At 40.3% G+C, this 21884-nt stretch overlaps 1 protein-coding gene across 4 annotated transcripts in view; it reads left to right on the forward strand.

Moving 5' to 3' along the window:
• Positions 1 to 17769, forward strand: part of FMNL2 (formin like 2) — a 192123-nt gene extending 174354 nt beyond the window's left edge. Inside the window, exons 21-27 of one of the 4 annotated variants that reach the window (XM_070731526.1) lie at positions 1272 to 1401; positions 3363 to 3526; positions 4718 to 4819; positions 5438 to 5536; positions 6999 to 7122; positions 10596 to 10689; positions 15246 to 17769. In XM_070731526.1, coding sequence (XP_070587627.1) covers positions 1272 to 1401; positions 3363 to 3526; positions 4718 to 4819; positions 5438 to 5536; positions 6999 to 7122; positions 10596 to 10689; position 15246 — 714 coding nt within the window. In that variant the 3' untranslated portion in view covers positions 15247 to 17769. Of the gene's footprint in view, positions 1 to 1271; positions 1402 to 3362; positions 3527 to 4717; positions 4820 to 5437; positions 5537 to 6998; positions 7123 to 8579; positions 8714 to 10595; positions 10690 to 15245 lie in introns of all 4 variants that reach the window. The other 3 variants (XM_070731528.1, XM_070731527.1, XM_070731525.1) reach the window with 3 other exon arrangements.
• The last annotated feature ends 4115 nt before the right edge of the window (positions 17770 to 21884 follow it).

Here is a 21884-nt window from a genome sequence, read left to right on the forward strand (position 1 = left end):
GAGCGGGCGGCGGACAAGCCGTTCGCTCGCGCTCGCTCTCGCCGCTTTCCAGCTGAGTCCTGAAGCGAATTCGCTTCAGGACTCAGCTGGGAAGCGGCGAGAATGAACGGCGTGGGCGGGCGATGCGCGAGCGGGCGGCGGACAAGTCGTTCGCTCGCGCTCGCTCTTGCCGCTTTCCAGCTGAGTCCTGAAGCGAATTCGCTTCAGGACTCAGCTGGGAAGCGGCGAGAATGAACGGCGTGGGCGGGCGATGCGCGAGCGGGCGGCGGACAAGCCGTTCGCTCACGCTCGCTCTCGCCGCTTTCCAGCTGAGTCCTGAAGCAAATTCGCTTCAGGACTCAGCTGGGAAGCGGCGAGAATGAACGGCGTGGGCGGGCGATGCGCGAGCGGGCGGCGGACAAGTCGTTCGCTCGCGCTCGCTCTTGCCGCTTTCCAGCTGAGTCCTGAAGCGAATTCGCTTCAGGACTCAGCTGGGAAGCGGCGAGAATGAACGGCGTGGGCGGGCGAAGGGCGGGCGGCAGCGAGGAGTTTGCGTGGGCGGTGGGGAAACTCCTTGCTGATGCCCGCCGCTCGCCCTCCCGCCAGCAAGAGGGGGAAGACCTAGGGAAGCCGCCCAGCAGCTGATCTGCCCGGCGCCATCTACGCATGCGTGCCCATAGAAAAAAGGGCGTGCATGCGCAGATGGTGTTTTTACTTCCGGGTTGCAAAATCGCAAATTAGCCCGTTCGCAATGATCGGGAACGCAATAACCGGGGGATCACTGTATACTGAGAGCTTATGCACCAGAGACACATTCATTGTGTGTCCAATCATACTTGGCCAATAGAGAATTCTATGCATTCTATAAAAAATTGTCAGAAGCTGTTTTCCTTAAAATTCTGTTTTGCCTAAAATATGTAGACAGTGACTTGAACCATGTGTTAAGGTATTTGAAGATCTCTCATGGAAGAGAAAACTTCCAGTAGTTTCAAAGATAGTTGTAGGATGGAGTACAGAAGAATCAACAAGAGGAGTAATTACTCCTCAATCAGTCTTGGTTTTTAACTAGCTAAGTTCATGGTAGAAAAGTTCTCACTTACATCATGGTTGGAATCTGTCAGGAAAGTCCTCACTTCCCTGATCCTCTTGGAGTGGTTTTGAAAATAAAAGTGATAATTTGCTGCTGAAGAGCAGACAAGGTGGATAATCTTCTTTCCCAGAAACCTGCCATTTTATCTTAGAATTTTATGATTATTGTATTGCTAACGTGCCTCTTTTTGCTTTGTTCACAGTTGTTAGATACAAAATCAACAGACAGAAAACAAACTCTATTGCACTATATATCCAATGTTGTAAAGGAGAAATATCAGCAGGTTTGCCTTTTTTACAATGAACTTCACTATGTAGAGAAAGCTGCTGCAGGTAAGATGGCCGTTTGTTACTTATCAAGTGTGGAAAATAGGTTTATTGTATGCCTGTCTAAATGCAATGATAACTCGTAAGAAGGGAGCCTCTGGTGAAGCTGTTAGCTTGGGAGCTACACACATTTGTAAAGGGCAGATGGACTCTTAACAAGAGGGTGTGAGTATGAAAGTAATCCTAATTTTAAAACAGATTCCTTCTATTCTTAGCATTCAGACTACCTTCTTTGTTTCACTGCAGGATCTATTTCTTTATAACATAGGTGCATATTCAGCAGCCCTCTGCATCCACCAGACTCCGTGACCTATCAACAATTACACCCCCTCCCCGTCTCTCTTGTATCAGCCTGGTTCATCTTCATGAGAGTGCATATTGTCAGAAATTAGTCATTTAAAAGTAATAATATTGTTTCAATAAAGGAGAATATTTGTAACTCAAGGTTATTATGAAGGGTGCTTAATGCTCTCTGAACTTGGTTGTTTTCTTGAAGAGGTTTCATTACCCAAACTGGATAACATCATCAATACTAGGTGACTATCACTGATGATGTTAATTAGTTTAGGTAATGAAATATTTGCAAGAAAACACCATGCTCATTTATAAGAAATATACCATTGTATCTTCCTATCAAATATTTAATCCTACCTAATCCTCATCCACACTTTGAAACTTGTTACATGACCCCTGACCTGCAATTCCAAAAGTTAATGAAGATCAATGAGATTTCTACAGTCTTTGATTCGCAAATGCTTTTCTTGGTAAATTGCCCATACTTTCTCATATATTTATTTATTGCACTTATAGGCCACCCCTCTCCAATACCCACCTATATGTTCTGCCGGCGTGTTTCAACCGCCCGTAATTACAGGGTAATTAGTCCAGGAAGACACGCACCACACGATAAAAGGAAAACCCAAAAGTTTTTATAAACAGAAAAACAGAAACAGCTCCCTTTTTAAATGTCAAAGGGATTTTCTGGTACACACAAGGCACAGGTTAAATGCAATCCAATTGCACACCCAACAACTGGGAAATTGAGTCCAATTCTAAAGTCCAGAGAGTCCACACACCATCTTGAATAGCACAAAAACCACGATCTTGACAAAACAATGAATCAAATAAACTGCCATGAGGCTAAAACACCAGGTTGCACTTTTATTTGTAGCACTAATTACAGCAGCCCCACCCAACCACAGGTGGCCTCATTTTCTCTTGTAATAATCCTTCAGTTGTTGTCTCCTATGCATCACTCTACGCATGTGTGGATGTGTCATTAATTCTTGTTCAGAATCCAAGGATGATACAGATGATTGATCTCCTCCTGGGCTGTCTGCCAAACTCCCCTCTTCCCTGTCACTCACACTTCCTTGGTCAGAGGAGGCTTCATCGGCAGATTCCATCAGGAGCAAAACAGGCCTGAGGCATGTGGATGTTTCCCCCACGTCCACCTGCACATTCCTTGGGGCAGGAGCTGGGCCAGAGCTAACCACAACACCTATATATCCCAGAAAAAGTCTGGGATAGCCTCACAAGCCCCATAAGAACTTGTTTCATTAATGCTAGGTGAAAATATTTACTGCCGCAATGCTTTAACAAAAAAAACTTTACTAAGGCAGAAGTTGAGGAAAAATAGCACACTGCTAGTACAGAGGCTTAGAAATATACTTCCTGTAAGCTACCGGTACTTCTGTTTTTATATCATTGGGCATTATCCTGCCCATGGCCTCTTTGACTCTTGTGATTCTTTGTTTGTGAGATATATAATACTTTGAATGCAGTTGATCCTTCATTATTTTAGTAGCAATAATATTATAATTTATGGTACATCTCTTATGAAACATACTTAAGCAGATACTTTTTCATGTCTTACTGTATAAAATTCCTTACTGGATTTTAGACGCCATCTGAATTAGAGGCATGTGCTCTCTAACATAACCTATTCTATTTTCCTTCTCTTCTAGTATCCCTTGAAAATGTTTTACTAGATGTAAAGGAACTCCAAAGAGGTCTGGACTTAACAAAGCGAGAGTATACTATGCACGATCACAATACCATGCTGAAGGAATTCATCCAGAGCAACGAAGGGAAGTTGAAGAAATTGCAGGATGATGCAAAAATAGCCCAGGTATTCCACAGAGTTCATCTCTTGTTTAGATTTGGCTATCCAGATCTGAGAGCAAATAAACCATTTACTTTTAAAATCTGAACATTATCTCTTCAGTGCAGACAGAAGCACAAGTCAGTTTCTAAGTGCAAGTGTGACATAGTAATTACAATGCCTGACAAAGACCTGGGTTGAAGTTCACTCTTGCGAGGTAGCTGTGGGCTAGTCTTTCTGACTCAGCCTAAGCCTAGTATTATTACCAGGTTATATGAAGCTAATTATTACCAGGTTATATGAGGGTCTGGGGGAGAGGACAATGGATCAAAGAAAACAGTCAATGTTCCCCCCTAATTCCTCAGAACCTGAAAGGAAATGTTTGAAATGTGGTACCTCCTAGAGCAAGGTTCCCCAACTGCTGGGCTGCAGCCCTCTATTGGGCCTTGAGCCTTTCTGAAGTGGACTGTGGAAATAGTAGGTGAGCGTGTGTGCGTAGCTGCTCATGCAAATGGAGCTGCAGAAACCCAAAAAAAAACTGGTCCGCAAAGCCGAAAAGATTGGGAGACTCTGTCCCAGAGGAAAGCAAAGTAGCAGTAATTGGGATGCTTCATACCGAGCAAAAGAACTTTAGATGTAGATTGAAACCCTACATGTAAGCAATAGTAATGTATGCCAATTGAAAATGCATCTCTTGATGAAAATCACATCATGCTACAATGATTCTCCAAGGCATGGAGATCAAGTAATAATAGAAAAAGCAGCCAACTGTAACAAGTAGATTCATAGAGTTGGAAGGGCCTTTGTAAATCTAATCCAATTCTCTGCTCTATTACAACATCCCTGATGGATAATTGTTAAGCCCTGGTTTAAAAACTTCCAAAGGCTGTAACTTCACAGGAAGGCTCTTATTTGGTAGTGATAGCAGAGGGAATATCTCAGAGGATAGAGAGGTTGTGTAAACGGTTATATATACTATCTGGAAGGATAAATTCTCTATTAGATATGTGTAAAAATATTTACGGTATGTCTTTTTTCCTCTGACAGTGTTTATTGCATTGTATGAAGCTATAGTTTGTTCTAACAAAATGAAATATGTTTTCCCTAATAAATTGGTTACCAGTTAAGCCTTGTCTCTTTGTAATTTTAGTGGAAAAGACAAAAATAGTTGCTTTATTTTTTTTCAGGAGGAAAAAATTAAAAGTGTCTCTCTTACAGGATGCCTTTGATGATGCTGTGAAATATTTTGGAGAAAATCCCAAGACAACTCCTCCATCAGTCTTCTTCCCAGTCTTTGTACGATTTGTGAAAGCTTACAAGGTAAATCAAAGCCACCTGCCCTGATCACATTATAATCTAAACACACCCTCAGCTTCTGCCTCTGAAATTACTTTGTGCAAAGCAGGCTCAAAAAATGGGGGGCATATTTTGAAAACACAATGACTAGAACAGAAATCAGTAAACTTGCTTCTATATTCCTTCAATAAGGAATACATTCTATAGGGATTTTGAAATAAATACGGCTCTGTTCTTGAAGCCTCTTTATATTTTTTTGACCAACTATTCCACAATTTCCAATTGTCTAGAGTTAATTGGACTTGTAATCAAATAGTCTAAGGCAGGGGTGTCAAACTCAAGGCCCGCGGGTTGCTTAGATCTGGCCCGTGGTGCCATCCTGTAAACAGCGACCGACCGACCTGCATTCAGCATTTATGGGATTTGGTTTGAGATTTTATGCAAATAATCAATTAGGTCTTTTACAGTTTAGGAGCTGTTTATAGCTAATACTATAAATTGGGTTCTGTCTCATTGGATAGGCTTGGACCTGAATTAAATTTGTAGCAATAGATATGTCTTTGCTTAATGAATCAGTCCCTTGTATCTTTGAAATTTCAGTAGCTCTTACTGGTGTATGTATGTTTTTCTTAACATTAACAGCAAGCAGAAGATGAGAATGAATTGAGAAAAAAGCAACAACAGGCATTAATGGAAAAACTGCTAGAGCAGGAAGCATTGTTGGAACAGCAAGACCAAAAGGTAACAAACAAGCATTTGACAACTGTTGATGAAATTGTTCAAGTCACAACCCCTGAGAACATTTGCACATTACAATAAACCGGAATCCCCAGGTTCTGTAATAATCTTAGAAGGACCTTGTTTATTGCTCCTGCTAGGTTCTTCTTGGTAGTAGAAGCATTTTATTCTTTAGAAGCTTATTCTTACTATTTAAAAATACAAGGTCTGTCTATAGTTTGTTATGATGTACAAATTGGGAGCTCTGATGTACTTGGGTCTAAAGCCATGGTTTGTTCTTAGCTTTCAATGTGTGTGTCCAATCACACTTTGCCAGTAAAGAATTCTATTTATTAAAAAAATAAAAGTAGCTTATTACCGGGGTGGATCAGTGCTCGCTCAGATGAGCTGCTATGGTGTAGAACAGCTTCCAATAAAGGTAGCCCTCAACTTGCAAGAGTTCATTTAGTGACCATTCAAAGTTACAACAGCACTGGAAAAAAGTGATGACCATTTTTTTATAGTACGACTGTTGGCAGCATCCCTTTGGTCATCTGATCAAAAACTGGATGCTGTGCAACTGGCATGAATTTATGGCGGGTTGCAGCGCCCTGGGATCACGGGATCACCTTTTGCAAACTTCTGGCCAGCAAAGTCAATGGGCAAGCCAGGTTTCACTGAACCATTTTGTTAACTTAATCAACTGCAGTGATTCACTTAACCTGGGCAAGAAAGGTCATAAAATGGGACACATTTCACTTGTCTTAGCAACGGACATTCTGTGTTCCATTGTGGTGACAAGTCAAGGGCTATCTGTATTACCTTCCAATCCAATTGTGTTTCTGTTAGTAGATGAAGGAGCACTACTATTATTATTTGGTTATTACCTATAAAGCCCTATATGACTCAGGGCCAGATTATTTATGGCAGGAGGCAACATTAGCACTTGTGGACTTCACTTTTCCTGGCTGAGGAATTCTGGGAGGTGAAGTCCGCAAGTGGTAAAGTTGCCAAGGTTGGAGACCCCTGATTTACGGGACTGTCTCCTGCCACATACCTCCCAGAGACCAATTAGAGCACATAGAGTTGGTCTCCTCCAGGTCCCGTCAGCTAAACAATATAGGTTGGCGGAACCGTGGGGGAGGGCCTTCTCTGTTGCTGCCCCAACTTGACTATGCTGGCAGGCCTGGGGGCCCTAAATCAATCCACTAGCTTGTTCATATGTATTTGGTATGAATGATTAGTACATGTTGTTGAATCATTTTTAAAATTTGAATTAGGATTTTAGTAATTGCTTGTTTCTTCTTGACTTCTTTTTATTATTGTCATTGTCATTGTAATTTTATATTGTTGTGAGCCGCCCTGAGTCCTTCAGGATTGGGCGGCAAAGAAGTCAAATTAAATAAATAAATAATAAAATAAATAAATACTGTCTCTTTGCGTGCTAATTGTTACTCAACTTTGCAACTCTGCTGCTCTCTTTCAGTCTCCATCTCATAAAACTAAACGACAGCAACAAGAACTAATTGCAGAGTTAAGACGGCGACAAGTCAAGGACAACAGACATGTTTACGAAGGAAAAGATGGCGCTATTGAAGATATCATCACAGGTAAAAAACCCTCACTCCATACTCCAAAGAGCCTGTTTCAAAAACACACACACGCACTTCTAATGTTCTCTTTTAATTGCTTGGTTAGGGCTTTGTAAACAGTAACAAACAGGAACATTAATTGATGCACCATTAATTTAAGTTGAGCAAATATCTGGCTTTTAGGCCTGTTTAGTGGCAGCAATCTCACTGATACATCATTCTGTATTTATTCACATTGTCACAACTAAAGCCATAGATCGAACAGTCTTGCTTATGTTTTAGTTCATCAGAAGCATGCTAGAAAAATCTTGGAATCAGTTTCATTTGTTTGCAAATCTGTTAGTGTTTTAACTTTGTCCTCAAAAGGTCACACTACTGTAAAAATGCTACTAACATTAATAGTCACAACATTACAGGTAGTTCTCACTTAACAACTACAATTAGAACTGGCAACTTTATTGCTAAGTGAAACATCAAATCGACCATGATGTACGATTTTACTTCCACCCTCTCCTGTCTGTTAACTCTGCTTGTCACAAGCCAGTTGCAAAGCACAGATATGACAATCATGTCATTACAAATGTAAGGATTGGTCACACAGCTTTTTTTTAAAAAAAACCACAATCTTTGAAGAATTTTTAAATGTGATAGTTGGTGAGAACTATCTGCAAAGGAGTAATGGAAGGCATGGTTTCATGTGAAATGCTGAACTGCACGAAACTTTTGAATTGAGTATTCTTCTTGCAACACACTTTAATGCCCTCTCTTATTTGCAGTTCATAACTGAACACAATAGGGATACAATGGCTGGATTTAATTTGTAATAGATAAGAGAAAGACAGCTTGGATAGGCAACATAAGATTCCTGAATTACTTGCTGCAGTTTGATTTGCATGCTTTCTACCGTCCTAGCAGAATGGATGAAACTGTTGGACATCTTAAGCTTACCTTTCATTTTTTTTCTTTTCTTTTTTTTACTTTGGCAGTAATCCAGCCACTTTTCCAGAATGTTGTATATGGCCCTTTGCTTATGAGTAAAGAAAAGGCCAAGAAATATTTATTATTATTGTAGCCACACGATAATAGTTATACACAGCTAGGCATACAGAGGCTAAACCCGCTTCACTAAAATGGCAAGAACTTCGCAGTGGGTGTTTAAAGTCAAACTGCCTTTACACGTGAAAAGTGCCCTGGGAATTCACTTCCTTCTGTCCAGTTTATGGGGGGCAGCGAGAGGGAACATGAACCTGCAAAGGGAAGTTGTGCTGAGACAAAGCAGTAAATATAAAAATCCCAGGGCTGCCACCAAGATGGAAAGGCATTCTGACAGTAACCCAGCCACCCGACCCTTATTGTGGTTAATCGAGAGACGATCTGCTTCAAGGTGCCTTTAATAAAACACTAACTATATACTAATGCAAGAGATCTTTGCTTCTTACTGTCTTCTGTCTTGTCTGGCTGTTATTTTCATGCAGTGCTGAAGACGGTGCCCTTTACTGCCCGAACGGCCAAGCGTGGCTCTCGGTTTTTCTGCGAACCTGTTCTCACAGAGGAATTCCATTACTAAACTATTCCTCTTTCACAGCTGATCCTCTTAAAAAAATAAAAGGTTGCTGTAGGTTTTTGACATTTCTCCACTTTACGGCAAGGGGGTTGTTGAATGGGGTGTTTGTGACGTCTGGCATCCCTGTGGAATCACGTTTTACATGATCCTCTCCTTGACCATCATCTCCATGCACGCTCCTGTCTACCAGTAATGGTTTGCTCCCTTCCACCCACCATGTGAAAGCTTGTTCCACCCCATCCATTTTCAGGGATCTAGGTTAGGGGTGTCCAACGTTGGCAACTTTTTAAGACTTGTGGACTTCAGCTCCCAGAATTCCCCAGCACGGCTGGTTGGGGAATTCTGGGAATTTGAAGTCCACAAGTCTTAAAATCACCAAGGTTGGATGCTCCTGGCCTAGTTATAACTGCCACAGAGCAGCCAATATGGGAAACCAGCGAAGGTCACTAAGACCAGCAACAGCTGTGCTTCCAGCCACGCAACTCAATTTACAGGCAACTGTTGAGGGGGGTAGTGATAATCATGACAGACGATTCCATTTGGGTTTTTTGTATGCTATTCTACTTTGGGTTCTTTTTGATCTTAGCAGATTAATCACTGATGCATAAGTCTTGGTATTAAGTCTTTATCTGAAAATAAGCTGTGAGAAGTTAGAAGTGTGCAGTATTTGTATCTCAAGTGGGCAGAGATGCATCAGGTGTATTAGGAGTTCACTCAATGTATCTCTGTCTTTTCTGGAGCTCACATGGCACCTGCTGTAAGGGCCAGGAAAATAGGAAGTTGAGGACTTGTTCACCGAGTACCCTTTTCTCAGTATTTTCCTAACTCTTGATGGCTTTCTTGGGAGCTCAAGAAAAGTCAGTTTAGTTACCACAAGGTGCCACCCTGGATCAGAATCGCTGTAGTCCCCCTTTGGAGTCAAATGCTGTGCACTTCTAAAGAAAAGTTAAATTTTGGGAGGGAAGGGGCTTGGTTTGTGATCATTTTTTCATATTTGCCATTCTACTCACTGCTTGCATGTTGATGTTTGCATGTCAAAATCTTTTACCTCCCTCCATTTTTATCCTGTCAGATCCTTAGCTGTGCTAGTTTCAGTTCCATGCCAACGTAATTGAGAACCTTCGCAGGCCTACGAATACCACCTTTAAGAAAACACAGTAGCTGTTTGGGATTTGATAATTGGAGAAATTTAAAATCAAAATCTGGAACCAGGTTATCCCCCAATGGCAAGCAGCTTTGAGTTTTGAGCTGAGAAGTGAAAAAAATCTATATCTTGGCAACTTTAAGACTTGTGGACTTGTGGACTTGAAGTCCTCAAGTCTTTAAAGTTGCCAAATTGGGGACCCTGGTCTACACGAAAGTTAAATGTTTCTTTCAGAAGAAAGTCAAAGACCATTCTGCTTGAAAAAGCAAAGCTGGTGACAACAGATCTAAAATTGTCCCTGGGTAACAAATATCCCAAGCTGATTGCCATGGAACTGGAGGCATTGAAATCTTTCTCATGTAAACTCTTATAAAGTGGAGTTTGAATGAATCCGTTAATGTTGTTGCCCTTAACTTAAAGGCAGAAGGTATAAAAGAAAGTGATATTATCAGTGTAAATCCTGCTTGCTCTTTCCAATGAAAAATGTTGCCTGGTCATTCTGGAGCCAATGTTCAAAGCAGCTTGGAGTTTAATTGGCTAATGGTTAGGGTGGCCTGTTTTTTTCTCTGTTTAATCTTCTTTACTTTTTTGGCTTTGCTCATTCTTGCTTCGTTTTGTTTTGTTAACATGCTGGACCTTTAAAGGAGGGTGTGGGGTTTTTTGTGTTGTTTCGTTTTGTTTTATTTTGCTTTGCTTTGGGGCACTGAATTGAGTTGCTCTTCATGTTCCATCCCATTTTAAACTTAACCTTCATTCTGTGTTTTTTTTCCCCTTCTTGTTTAGCCTTAAAGAAGAATAATATCACTAAATTTCCAAATGTTCATTCGAGGGTAAGGATTTCTTCTAGCACACCGGTGGTGGAGGATACACAGAGCTGGCAAGCATCACTTTTTATTTAGCTTCCTCCTCTCTCTGAATGCCACACAAAATTGCTGCACGATAGATCCCAGGAACAAAAAGGAGCTGTGTCCACTTAAGGCCTAGGAGCATTGCTGGGCCATTTAATTTAATTTAATTTAATTTGACTTATATGCCGCCCAATCCCATGGGATTCAGGGCGACTGTTCTACCATTTAGCTCTTCTACCATTTGTCTGTGTCATATGTGGGGTTTCTTCACTTGCAGCCCTGATCAGTGATCGGTGTACTCTTTCGCCTTTCTGCTTGCTTTCAAAAAGAGAGGTTTGCTTTGCCTTTGCTTTGTCTCTTGACCTATATTAGGGGCAGAGGGAGGGAAGAGGGGCGTAAAGGGAGGCAGCCAACTTTCTCCCAAACTCCAGCAGCTAAGTTGCTCTTATAAGAGGTGGGCCACTTTTTTTAATAGCAGAACTCTTGCATTACAAAATTCTCCTTGGGCAAAATGCTTCTTCAGAGCTTAAGAAAGTCCTTGGATTAGAAGCAAAACATCTTCAAGGAAAAACATGAAAGTCCAGTTGCCTCTTGAAAAAGCACTTTGGGGACCTCCACGGGGATAGTTGACACATGAATGCCACCAGAGTGGGGTGCTTCCAAAGTAAACTTCCTCCCCACCCCCATAATCTGATCTGAAGCTCTATGGGTGTTTGGGAATTCCAGAAGGTATTGGGATCTGCACAAGGGAGAGCAGGAACTGTATGCTCGCCCCTCCCTACTGGAATCCCAGTGTATACAGCAGAGGTTGCACTCATGAAATCTTTTCTGGGATAAGAATTAAGTGGACTGGGGGGGAAGCACATGCCCCTTTAAAATATATTTGCAGATCAGGTTGTGGCTGTTTTTAGCATGACTGACCACCAAGGGCAGAGGGAATGCTACTGTGTAATAAATAAAAATGTGAAATATTTTAGGGACAGAGATTCACTTGCAGACATTGATTTTTGATCAATTATCGTAGATTTGTGATCCTCCTCTACTTGGGCCAGCAAGTAAAATGGGCTGGACCTGTTTCCTACCAATAAACCATTTATCATGAACTTTGGGGAGATTTTGTGATTGTCACCAGTTGAATGCCTCTCCCATAGAACTTGGCCACTCCTTCTGAATCCCCTTGTCCAAAGCTGAGGCATTATGACCTTCTTGCTGTTTGTAAGTTCAGTTACAATGAAAGCAGATTTCTAAGAGTGAAGCGTAGGAAAGGCAACCAAGTGAAAAAAGACTAACTTCAACGTTCTGCAGGAAACAATGTTTCCCACCCATACTCAAAATGTCCCAAAATGCATGCCTTTCCATCATCTTGGACTTAAGAATCCAGCAGAGCAGATACCAAAGAATAGGCTTTTATACATGCAGACAGTTCTTATGTTTGTAGAAAAAAAATCTTAGGAAATCTTGTTGATGGAAGATAAAAGGAGGGATAATAATAATAATAATAATAATAATAATAATAATAATAATATAACAACAACAACAACAAGAAAACAACAACAAACAACAACAACAAAAATAATAATAATAAAATAAAAAATTAATTAGATTTGTATTCCGCCCTTTTCCGAGGACTCGGGACGGCTCACAACAATAATAATAACAGTATAGTACAAATCTAATAAAAACCAAAATTAAAATCCCATCATCATTAAAAAACAATCAACACTACACAATCATACCATACTCAAATCTAGTCAGAGGGGAGCGCATTAGTCTCCCCATGCCTGGTGACATAAATGGGTCTTCAGAGTCTTGCGGAAGGCGAGGAGGGTGGGGGCAGTTCGAATCTCCGGCGGGGAGTTGATTCCAGAGGGCCAGGGCTGCCACAGAGAAGGCTCTTCCCCTGGGTTCCGCCAGACGACATTGTTTAGTCGACGGGACCTGGAGAAGGCCGACTCTGTGGGACCTAATTGGCCGCTGGGATTCATGTGGCAGAAGGTGGTCCCCTAGGTATTCTGGTCCGATGCCATATAGGGCTTTATAGGTCATTACCAACACTTTGAATTGTGACCGGAAACTAATCGGCAACCAGTGCAGGCCGTGGAGTGTTGACGAGACATGGGCATATCTAGGAAAGCCCATGATTGCTCTCGCGGCCGCATTCTGCACGATCTGAAGTTTCCGAACACTCTTCAAAGATAGTCCCATGTAGATGTGCCCCATCTTTCACTACCTGCTTGGTTTGCTTCAGTTGTGAATGGTCTGAGAAGATCTTGGTTTTGAGGTTACTATTCATATTAGGTCAGGATGATGAACCCTGATTCAGAAAGTGTAGTAGAAAGAAAGCTCCAGTCAGCCCTACTTAGTTAAGAACAGGAACAGTTCTACCTATTAAAGTTTTACTTTTTAGCAGGTTATAATATCTTACAGACACCAGAAATTAAGCAGGGCCTGGATTGGTTAGTTCTTAGCTGAAAGATCATCAGGAAGAACATGGTTATAGGCTAGACTGAGAGTTCAGAAGGCATTCTGGCAGAAGGCAGTGGCAGGTTGTAGGTTACCACTAAAACTGCCAAGTTATATTCCTAAAGTTACTTGGAATCTACTTGTCATTTTCTTCGCCACTTAAACTCAATGTTTCCAAAGACTTCTGTAGCTCTGAAGAAGCATAAACCTGATGTTCCAGGTTTACCCTAAACTCATGGCCTGGGCGTCCTCTACTGCGTTCACACTCCTCTTCCTTAAACTGAGACAAGATGTATGAGCAAGTCACTTGAATTCAAGTCACTTGAATTCATAATCTTCTTTTTCAGCAGAGGGTTCGCTAGTGGATCCCTTGGGGCACAGGGAGGAAATGAAAATGGCAAGCCATCATTTTAACCAGCTACTAGAGCTAGAATTACTAGGCCCTGGTTTTTATTTTTTATTTCTTTGCTTCTTTTGTCAGCTCGCCTGGTAGAATTTGGGCAGGCTGAGCTAATTTAGCTGGGAAATTTGATATATCTTGGGAAGATAGGACATACGGATGAAAGGATCTTTGAGATTAGGTATAGAGAAAGAGTAGTGCCTGTTTGTCACTTTTATTTCTGCTGTGATATATATCTATCTTAATTTTCAAATTCAGCAAAAAAACATGTGACATACATATATATATATACATATACATATACATATACATATACATATACATATACATATACATATACATATACATATACATATACATATACATATACATATATATATATATATATATATATATATATATATATATGTAGATTGTTCTGAGTTCGGGTTTTGCCCTGTGTAATATTTTGCATGTCTATGCGACGTTTCGGTGAAATCACATTCACCATCTTCAGGCTGAAGTTCCAATCTTTGTGTTGTTGTAAATGGAATGTTAGCAACTGACATTTCTTCCTAGTATGTAGTGTGGGGGTGGAGATTTGTTTTGAATGTAGCAAATAGATTGGGTGATTATGTTTCAGTGATCTGATTGGTTGGTGTAATCATAGTTATTAGAAGGAATGACATGGAGATTTTTATGAAGTGTTTTGTTTAAGGCTGATTTCCAAATATAAAATTCTAAAATCATAATTATTAGAAGGATTGACATGCTGATTATTATGAAGTGTTTATTTTGTTTAAGGCTGGTTTCCAAATCTCTGGCAGGCGGGAGGTATCATCTCTTTTATTTAGACAACGCCGAAACGTCGCATAGACATGCAAAACATTACACAGGGCAAAACCCGAACTCAGAACAATCTACATACATATACCCGTGAAAATTTACGAAAACATATATATATATATATGTCACATGTTTTTTATATATATATATATGGAGGGAGGGAGGGAGGGAGGGAGAGAGAGAGAGAGAGACAGAGAGAGAGAGAGAGAGACAGAGAGCTTTAGACTGAAGACCATGGGAGACGCCCTCCCTTGAGAAATAAAAAATGGGGGAAAGGAATTTTTGAAGAAATCAGCAGAATCCCAGATTTCAGGGGAAGTTAACACTGAGCTGTCCCCACTAGCATCTTTCCTTTCTTGTCTCCCTTCTGGGATTGTGGGAAGAGTCTCTCTTTTCTTCCTTCTTCCTGAAGGAGAACATTAGTGAAGATTCGGTTTGACGTCCCATGGCTGAGCCTGTGAAAGACCATTCTGCCAGAGGAAAGAACCATTCTGTAAGGAAAGAACTGATGAAAGCCTTCAACCTATGGAGATATTCAGGAAGGAGAGGCAAGGACTGTAGGAGGAACAGCTCCCACAGCTGCTTCATAAATAGCTGCCATCAAGGGATCGGAAGCTTCTGTCCCCCATCATAGGCTGGAAAGATGGAAAGAAGGGAAGAGAAAGGGAGGGAAAGAAGGAAGCATGGAAAGATAAATAAATAAATTCTTGCCTTTTTAAAGCAGTAAGTGAAGATACGCCCCTCTATGCTCTCTTTGCTCAGTTCTCTGTGAATCTAAGTGGTCCCTTTTCTCCTTGGCTTCAAGCTGCTTTGATGGGCTGCCAGCAGGACCCTCTCTTTCTGGATCAAAAGCAGGGGTTGGCCGCCTTCTGACTCCTCCACTGTTTTCCCCCACAGATCTTAGAAACCAACCCTACCGACGAGCCGATGCGGTGAGGAGAAGCGTCCGGCGGCGTGTTGACGATCAGAACCTACGTGCTGTTAATGGTGCTGAACTGGCTATGTGAGCCGGAGGGGCGAAACCGTGCCTGCAAACTAGTAGAAAGTGCCCTTGATTGCTTCCTCACCATGCGGACTCTGTTTATGTTGCCATTTTAATTATGGCCTTGTTTGGAATTCCTGTAACTAGTCTTCTGAAGGGCTCAGTAAGGACTGAAAACGCATAGGAATGAAAAATAAAAAAATGTAAAGCAAAAAAAAAATGGGCTGGCCATACAACTGTAGCTACCAAGTGCCTAAATTTCAAGGACCTACTCAAATTATTGAAAGCAATAGGACTCTTTTTTTTGATTGGGTAACTTTTTACACCAATAAAATTTCTTCAGTGTTCTTAACCAAAATGTAAAATACATAATGTATTTTTTTTGTTATTGTTACATACAGTTTAGTAAATAGCCTTCGGCGGACTTTTTTGATTTCATAACAGGTTGTAAATAGGAAATATTCTGATAAGAGCTGCTGTAGATTTTTTTTTAATATTTTCAGTACATTCCTGAACACTTTGAAGAGTTAACTTTGAGCTTCAGCTGCACTTACTAGCATTATATAGATGTGTATGTGTGTGTTTATATACACGTGGGTGTATATATGCACACACATACGTGTACATGTATGCATGGAGAAGGACTTTATCATATATAAAGGAGCAAAAGATATTAAAATAACTTGGACCCTTTAGGAACATTTAGTTCACTTTAAGACTGGGGGAAGATATCCATAAAGCTAATGTTAAGGGAGATGTGAATACAGTTGACAAAGATTTAAAGCTAATTGGTTTAGCTAGAGGGATTTCTGCTGTAAATACAATGTGAGAATAATATGGCATATAGATTATCACACTTGCCTGTTTTCAACTTCAACCCAGTACACACAGTTGTTGGTAAAGGTAAATAAAACGAGGTGATATAGCTTAAGAGGATGGGCATACTGCAAACACAGGTGTTGCGTTTTTTAAGTAGTGGCAAGCATAACCCTAACCCTGGGGTAACAATGTTATTTATTAATTAGCACTAAGGTATTAACTTCTCAATAATCAGTATTAGAATTCATAAGGATCACAAACTGCTCAATTCTCAAAATGGGGAGAGTAACATTGCAGGAATGCTGTGGGATTCCGTACAATGGAAATTGCGTAGTTCACTTCCATTTATATTATACGTCAATCCATTTTCAATGTTTCTGCACTGGATTGCCTTCAGCTAACATTCAGGTTACCCAAACTGTTGAATGTAATGCAGTGCAGCAGGATACTGTCAGGCACAAAAGATCAGGTGCAATTAAATTGATTTATTATTACTCATGCCCATGCACAGGAATATTCTTAACTAACAGTTAGCACCTGCTTGGAGTTAGATAAGGGTCAGCAGAATTCAAAAGAGGTTGGACTTAGTTCATTTGTGGCTACATAGAGGTTCTAGGTTGATCCCTCTTTTAACTCCATCCTCAGATGGAGTTACACCTTTTGTCACGCCTTCTCCTAGGTACACATGGAAAATTCAGATGATTAATGCTTAGATGTCCTCTTTTTGGATTGGAATGCTCACATGTTAAACTTTAAGCTAACTTTAACGGCTTATTTATCAATATTGCTTCAAGGTAGGACCCTTGATTTTTTTCCTCTCCGAAGTAAAAAACTGGAAGTTAAGAGAATCACCTCGCCTGCATTCTTTCCATTGCTGGTAGCACTGCATCGTTATGTTAATTGTAAAATTTATTGTATAGTATTTAACCACTTAATTCTTTTCTTTTTTTATATAATGTGCTTCTGTGAACCACTGGTCAAGGTCCCATATTCCTTTGATAATGTGTAGTTATATAATGTTTTTAAATGTACAGATATTTTGCTACAAAATTGGTGCTTTTTTATGGTTTTTACACTTCTCTTTAATTCCTACTCTAGTCTCGGGTAATACTGTAAATATTGTTTAAAAACGCATCAACCTGTGCTATACAATCTGAATGTTCTTAACTTATAGTTTTGTTTTGTTTTGATATTTAACTAAATGGACAGTCTGGGGCTCAAAAGTTGTTTCATTAACCTTTGCTTATCTCTTTACAGAAAATTTATTTTAAACCACTGCCAACATGCTGACAGAATCCAGCAATGTATATTTGACATGCAAAAGAGAACATGCCATTATTATATCTTTTCCATTATGAAAGATAAACATATTTGATTTGGGTAAAATCCAGCTCAGAAATGTTATTTAAGTTCCCATAAACAGCTGCAAGAGATTTCATAGCACTCTGCAATACTTCAATATGGCTAAATAGGCTGCAATATTGGCATGTTCTCTTGGATCTTTTATCTAGTAGATAGATCTGCTTCTTAGCAATATTATAGGTGTTTTATAAAAGCCAATTCATGTTACTTTTCTGATCTGTTCATGGCATATGACTGAATAAACTATTTACACAACTACATTGCCTTTTCCTGGATAGTTCAGCTTCCACAATATGATCCAACAGATGTAGTGGAGCATTTCCGTGTTGCTAAATCCTTATTGACAAAACTTAAAAGGGGAAAAAACATTGTACTCCTAATGCAGGAATGAGAGCAGATAACGTGAACTGTGTTATCTGCTCTCATTCCTGCATTAGGAGTACAATGTTTTTCCCCCTTTTAAGTGATCAATTGTTCTAACTGTCAGGAAATTTCCCCTTAGTTCTAAGTTGCTTCTCTCCTTGATTCGTTTCCACCCATTGCTTCTTTTTCTACCCTCAGGTGCTTTGGAACATAGCCTGACGCACTCTTCTTTGCAGCAACCTCTGAGATATTGGAACACTGCTATCATGTCTCCCCTAGTCCTTCTTTTCATTAAACTAGATATACCCAGTTCCTGCAACTGTTCTTCATGTTTTAGCCTCTTGTCCCCTAATCATCTTTGTTGACTCTTCTCTGCAATCTTTCTAGAGCCTCAGTATCCTTCTTACATTGTGGTGACCAAAACTGAATGCAGTATTCCAAGTGTGGCCTTACCTTACCTTTGTTGTAAGCTGCCCCAAGTCTCAGGAGGGAGAAGGATGGCATAGAAATTGAATGAATGAATGAATGAATGAATGATATAGTGGTATTAACACTTCACGTGATCTTGATTCTATCCCTCTGTTAATGCAGCCTAGAACTGTGTTGGGTTTTTTTGGCAGCTGCTGCACACTGCTGCCTCATCCACTAGGACTCCCAAGATTCGTCTGTTACTACTTTTGAACAAAGGTCCCACATATATTGTACCTGTGCATTTTGTTTCCCCTGCCTAAATGTAGAACCTTACTTTTTTCACCATTGAATTTCATTTTATTAGATAGCGCCCACTGTTCAAGTTTGTCAAGATCCTTCTGTATTTTGCGCCTAACATCTGGAGTGTTGCTTATTCCTGTTAGTTCAATGTCATCTGCAAATTTGAAAAGTTCCCCATCTATCCCCTTGTGCAAGTCATTGATGAAGATGTTGACGAGTACTGGGCCTAAAACACAGCCTTGGATACTCCACTGCATACTTCCCTCCATGTAGATGCAGTTACATTGAGCATTACACATTGAGTGTAGTTGGTTAGCCAGTTTTGAATCCAACTAGTGGTGTTGCTGGGTATGTTCACCATCTTGAGTTATTTATAAAAATAATAATGGATTAAAAAATAAAAAAGAGGAGAATCACTTGTGTAGAATGTAGCACTCTCCAGGCAGGAATTACGCTTCATTGGAGAGTGACAAGCAGTAATCCAACCTACTATATTTAAATTATTATTATTATTTATTATTATTATTAATTAGATTTGTATGCCGCCCCTCTCCGAAGACTCGGGGCGGCTAACAACAATAAAGAAGACAAATTTAAATAGTTGCAGAAGCAGTGAGTTGGTCTTTTTATAATATTTTCCACAAAGAACTACACTTCTGAAATGTGTACCATTTCTTCCTTTAGTGTATTTGAATTTAGATCAGAGATGTAAGATACCCAATGATCATCTCCAAGTATAAATCCTATAAAATGGTGAACTGGAGGATTGTTGAATATAAGCACTTATTCGTTTGTTACTGCTTGCATTAAAACATTGCTTTCTGGTGGACTTAGTAGTTCTCTATACAGGAAAAACTAAAGTATATCTACCATTATGTTCAAAGTATCTTCACTTAATGAAGCTGCAGCCAACCTATATTGTGTCTGAAACTCTGCAACTTGATGGAAATTAGATTCAAATAACATGCACGCAAACATCAGTTACAATCAGCAATGGTCTGCAGCCATCTGTGTGCCCAGATTTCTCAATTATATTAAATGATAAATAAATGTGAAATGGGGGGATTCAATGGGGGAACGGCATTGTTTCACATTTAAATTTGTAGAGAATGTGCAAAGCAAAAGATTTGTACCAAAGATTGCTAAACCTCCCTGCTGACAGATGAAAAGGTAAGTAATTTTTTAATTCCATCCAAACCATTAGTTCTGATGACTCAGGCTACCTCTTCCACGTTCTACTAGTAAGAAATACTAAAAAGCCTGAGAAATGATCACCTCAGTAGAGGGCAGAAGTTACTTATTTTTAAACGAGGTTGAACTGCTTTCATTCCTATTAAATCTGAAGCACAACTAGAAACCGCATTTTTCTGTCCATTAGGCTAAGATAGCCAGGCGACACCTCATCTATTATATTTACATGCACATGAAATTAGACATTCCTTGAAAGGGATTTCTAAACTAGATGAGAAGAGAAGCCATCTTAGAACTGTGTGTGAAGAAGAAGCTAATGACTAGAAATCACCTATGGTAGACTTGAGTGCTAAGAAAGAACACAGATTCTATTGGCAGCTCAGAAATTCAAATACTACTTGTCCAAGATGATTTTGCCAGAAGAATGTGGCACTGACAGAAAGAACAAAAAAATTGCATAGGCTTGGGTATTACTATGGTATATTAGATTCACCATGTACCAGTTTGGTGTTGGGGGGACTAACAGGAGGACTTGAGTTCTAATCCCACCTTGGACATGAAGTTAGTTTGGTGACCTTGGGCCAGTCATCCTTTCTAGGAAGAATACAATGGCAGGTCACTTCTGAAAACTGCCAAGAAAACTGCAATCCTGGCAGTCTCCAGGAATCAGATCTGATTGGAAAGGGGGTGGGAAGTAATGTAGTTATTTCTGAAGGCAACTGCAGTAGATAAATGGCAAATCTGTCGGCATGTCAAAAATTGAAACAATGCCTACCTGACTTGACTTCTGGAATGTCGAAGAGAAACAATTCTCCCCTCCCTCAATCCAGGCCACACTGAATAGTGGCACTTGGCAAGATAACTGAAGCTGTGCCTGAACTAGCAGGTTAGGCCTTGGCTTCAGCTCTTGTGCCACTACTACTAGGAAGTCCACCTTGCACTATTTCCCAAGGTGTCTGTGTCTTGCGGAATGGTGCAATTGCCCCCACAAGCCAGCATCCTCCAAGATTTGCCACACACTACTTACCTTCATGTGCTATTCTTTCTGTGAACAAGCCCTTGTAGCCTATCCAAGGCTGCGCTAGGCCTTCTTTCTTGAAGTGGCTTTGGAGAATGCTCTTTATCAGCTTCTGCAGCCTCCAAAACCCATGCAAAACAACATGCCATTCTCACACAATTTTCAAAGGCACTTGCATGGCCTCTCATGTATCTGTGAAAGCACATGCCATTCTTGCACAGCCTCAACAGCCACCCAAAATCACACAAATACTGGCCATGCTTTTGAGAATAGTTGTCTGATGCTGGTGAATGCTGACATGTCACGGAAAATGTGGCATCATCTGTGATAAAGGTGTCATAAGTTTACCATCTCCGTGTTAGCGCACAGAAACCCATTAGACTACAATATGACCATTTTACTTGAATGCATTTTTCTTGCTCAGTCACATGGATACCTACAATTATGAAACAGCTGGTAGGTTACTAAACCCGAGAATGGGGGAAGGAGCTAATACATTACTCATCTTTCCATTAGGGACAGAAGGACAAATAGATTTTCTTTCTGACATTGTTGCCCTTAGAGGCAATTAGACTTGGACTTAGCCTTGTTCCAGATTGGAAAGTCAAGTCTCCTGGCAAGTACTTTGTAGAACTGGCACTAGATTAGTATAGTGGAGATTCCAATGTTGGCCAGTTTGCCTTGGCAGACTGTCACTAGTTCATCTCACTACAAGTCATCTCTCCTCCCCCCCCCCCCAATTATTGGCTAAATACAGACATGGCCCTCACTTTTTAGTCAAAATATTGGTCTCGTGAGCTTTCTCAAAAACCGCCATTGCATCCATTGCAGGGATCTTTGGTTACTGGTTGTTCTTTTGCAATCAGTGGCACCACAAGGCTACAGGCGCATCTACCAGACTTGAATACTGAGGTTACCCAGAATCTGAAAAGTGGTCCAATGAAAAATGGATTGGGATCTTTTGAGACTGAGTTTCTTACATACCTCTATACCTGCTGCAATAGCTTTCCCCTTCTCAAATGATAAAAAAGCTCAAGGATCTATGCCCAGCATCCCAAGAGTCATTTGTTTTTCTTTTCCTTCTCAAATT

Source organism: Erythrolamprus reginae, chromosome 1, assembly GCF_031021105.1.
Source record: "Erythrolamprus reginae isolate rEryReg1 chromosome 1, rEryReg1.hap1, whole genome shotgun sequence".
In the NCBI taxonomy this organism is placed as follows: Eukaryota; Metazoa; Chordata; class Lepidosauria; order Squamata; family Dipsadidae; genus Erythrolamprus; species Erythrolamprus reginae.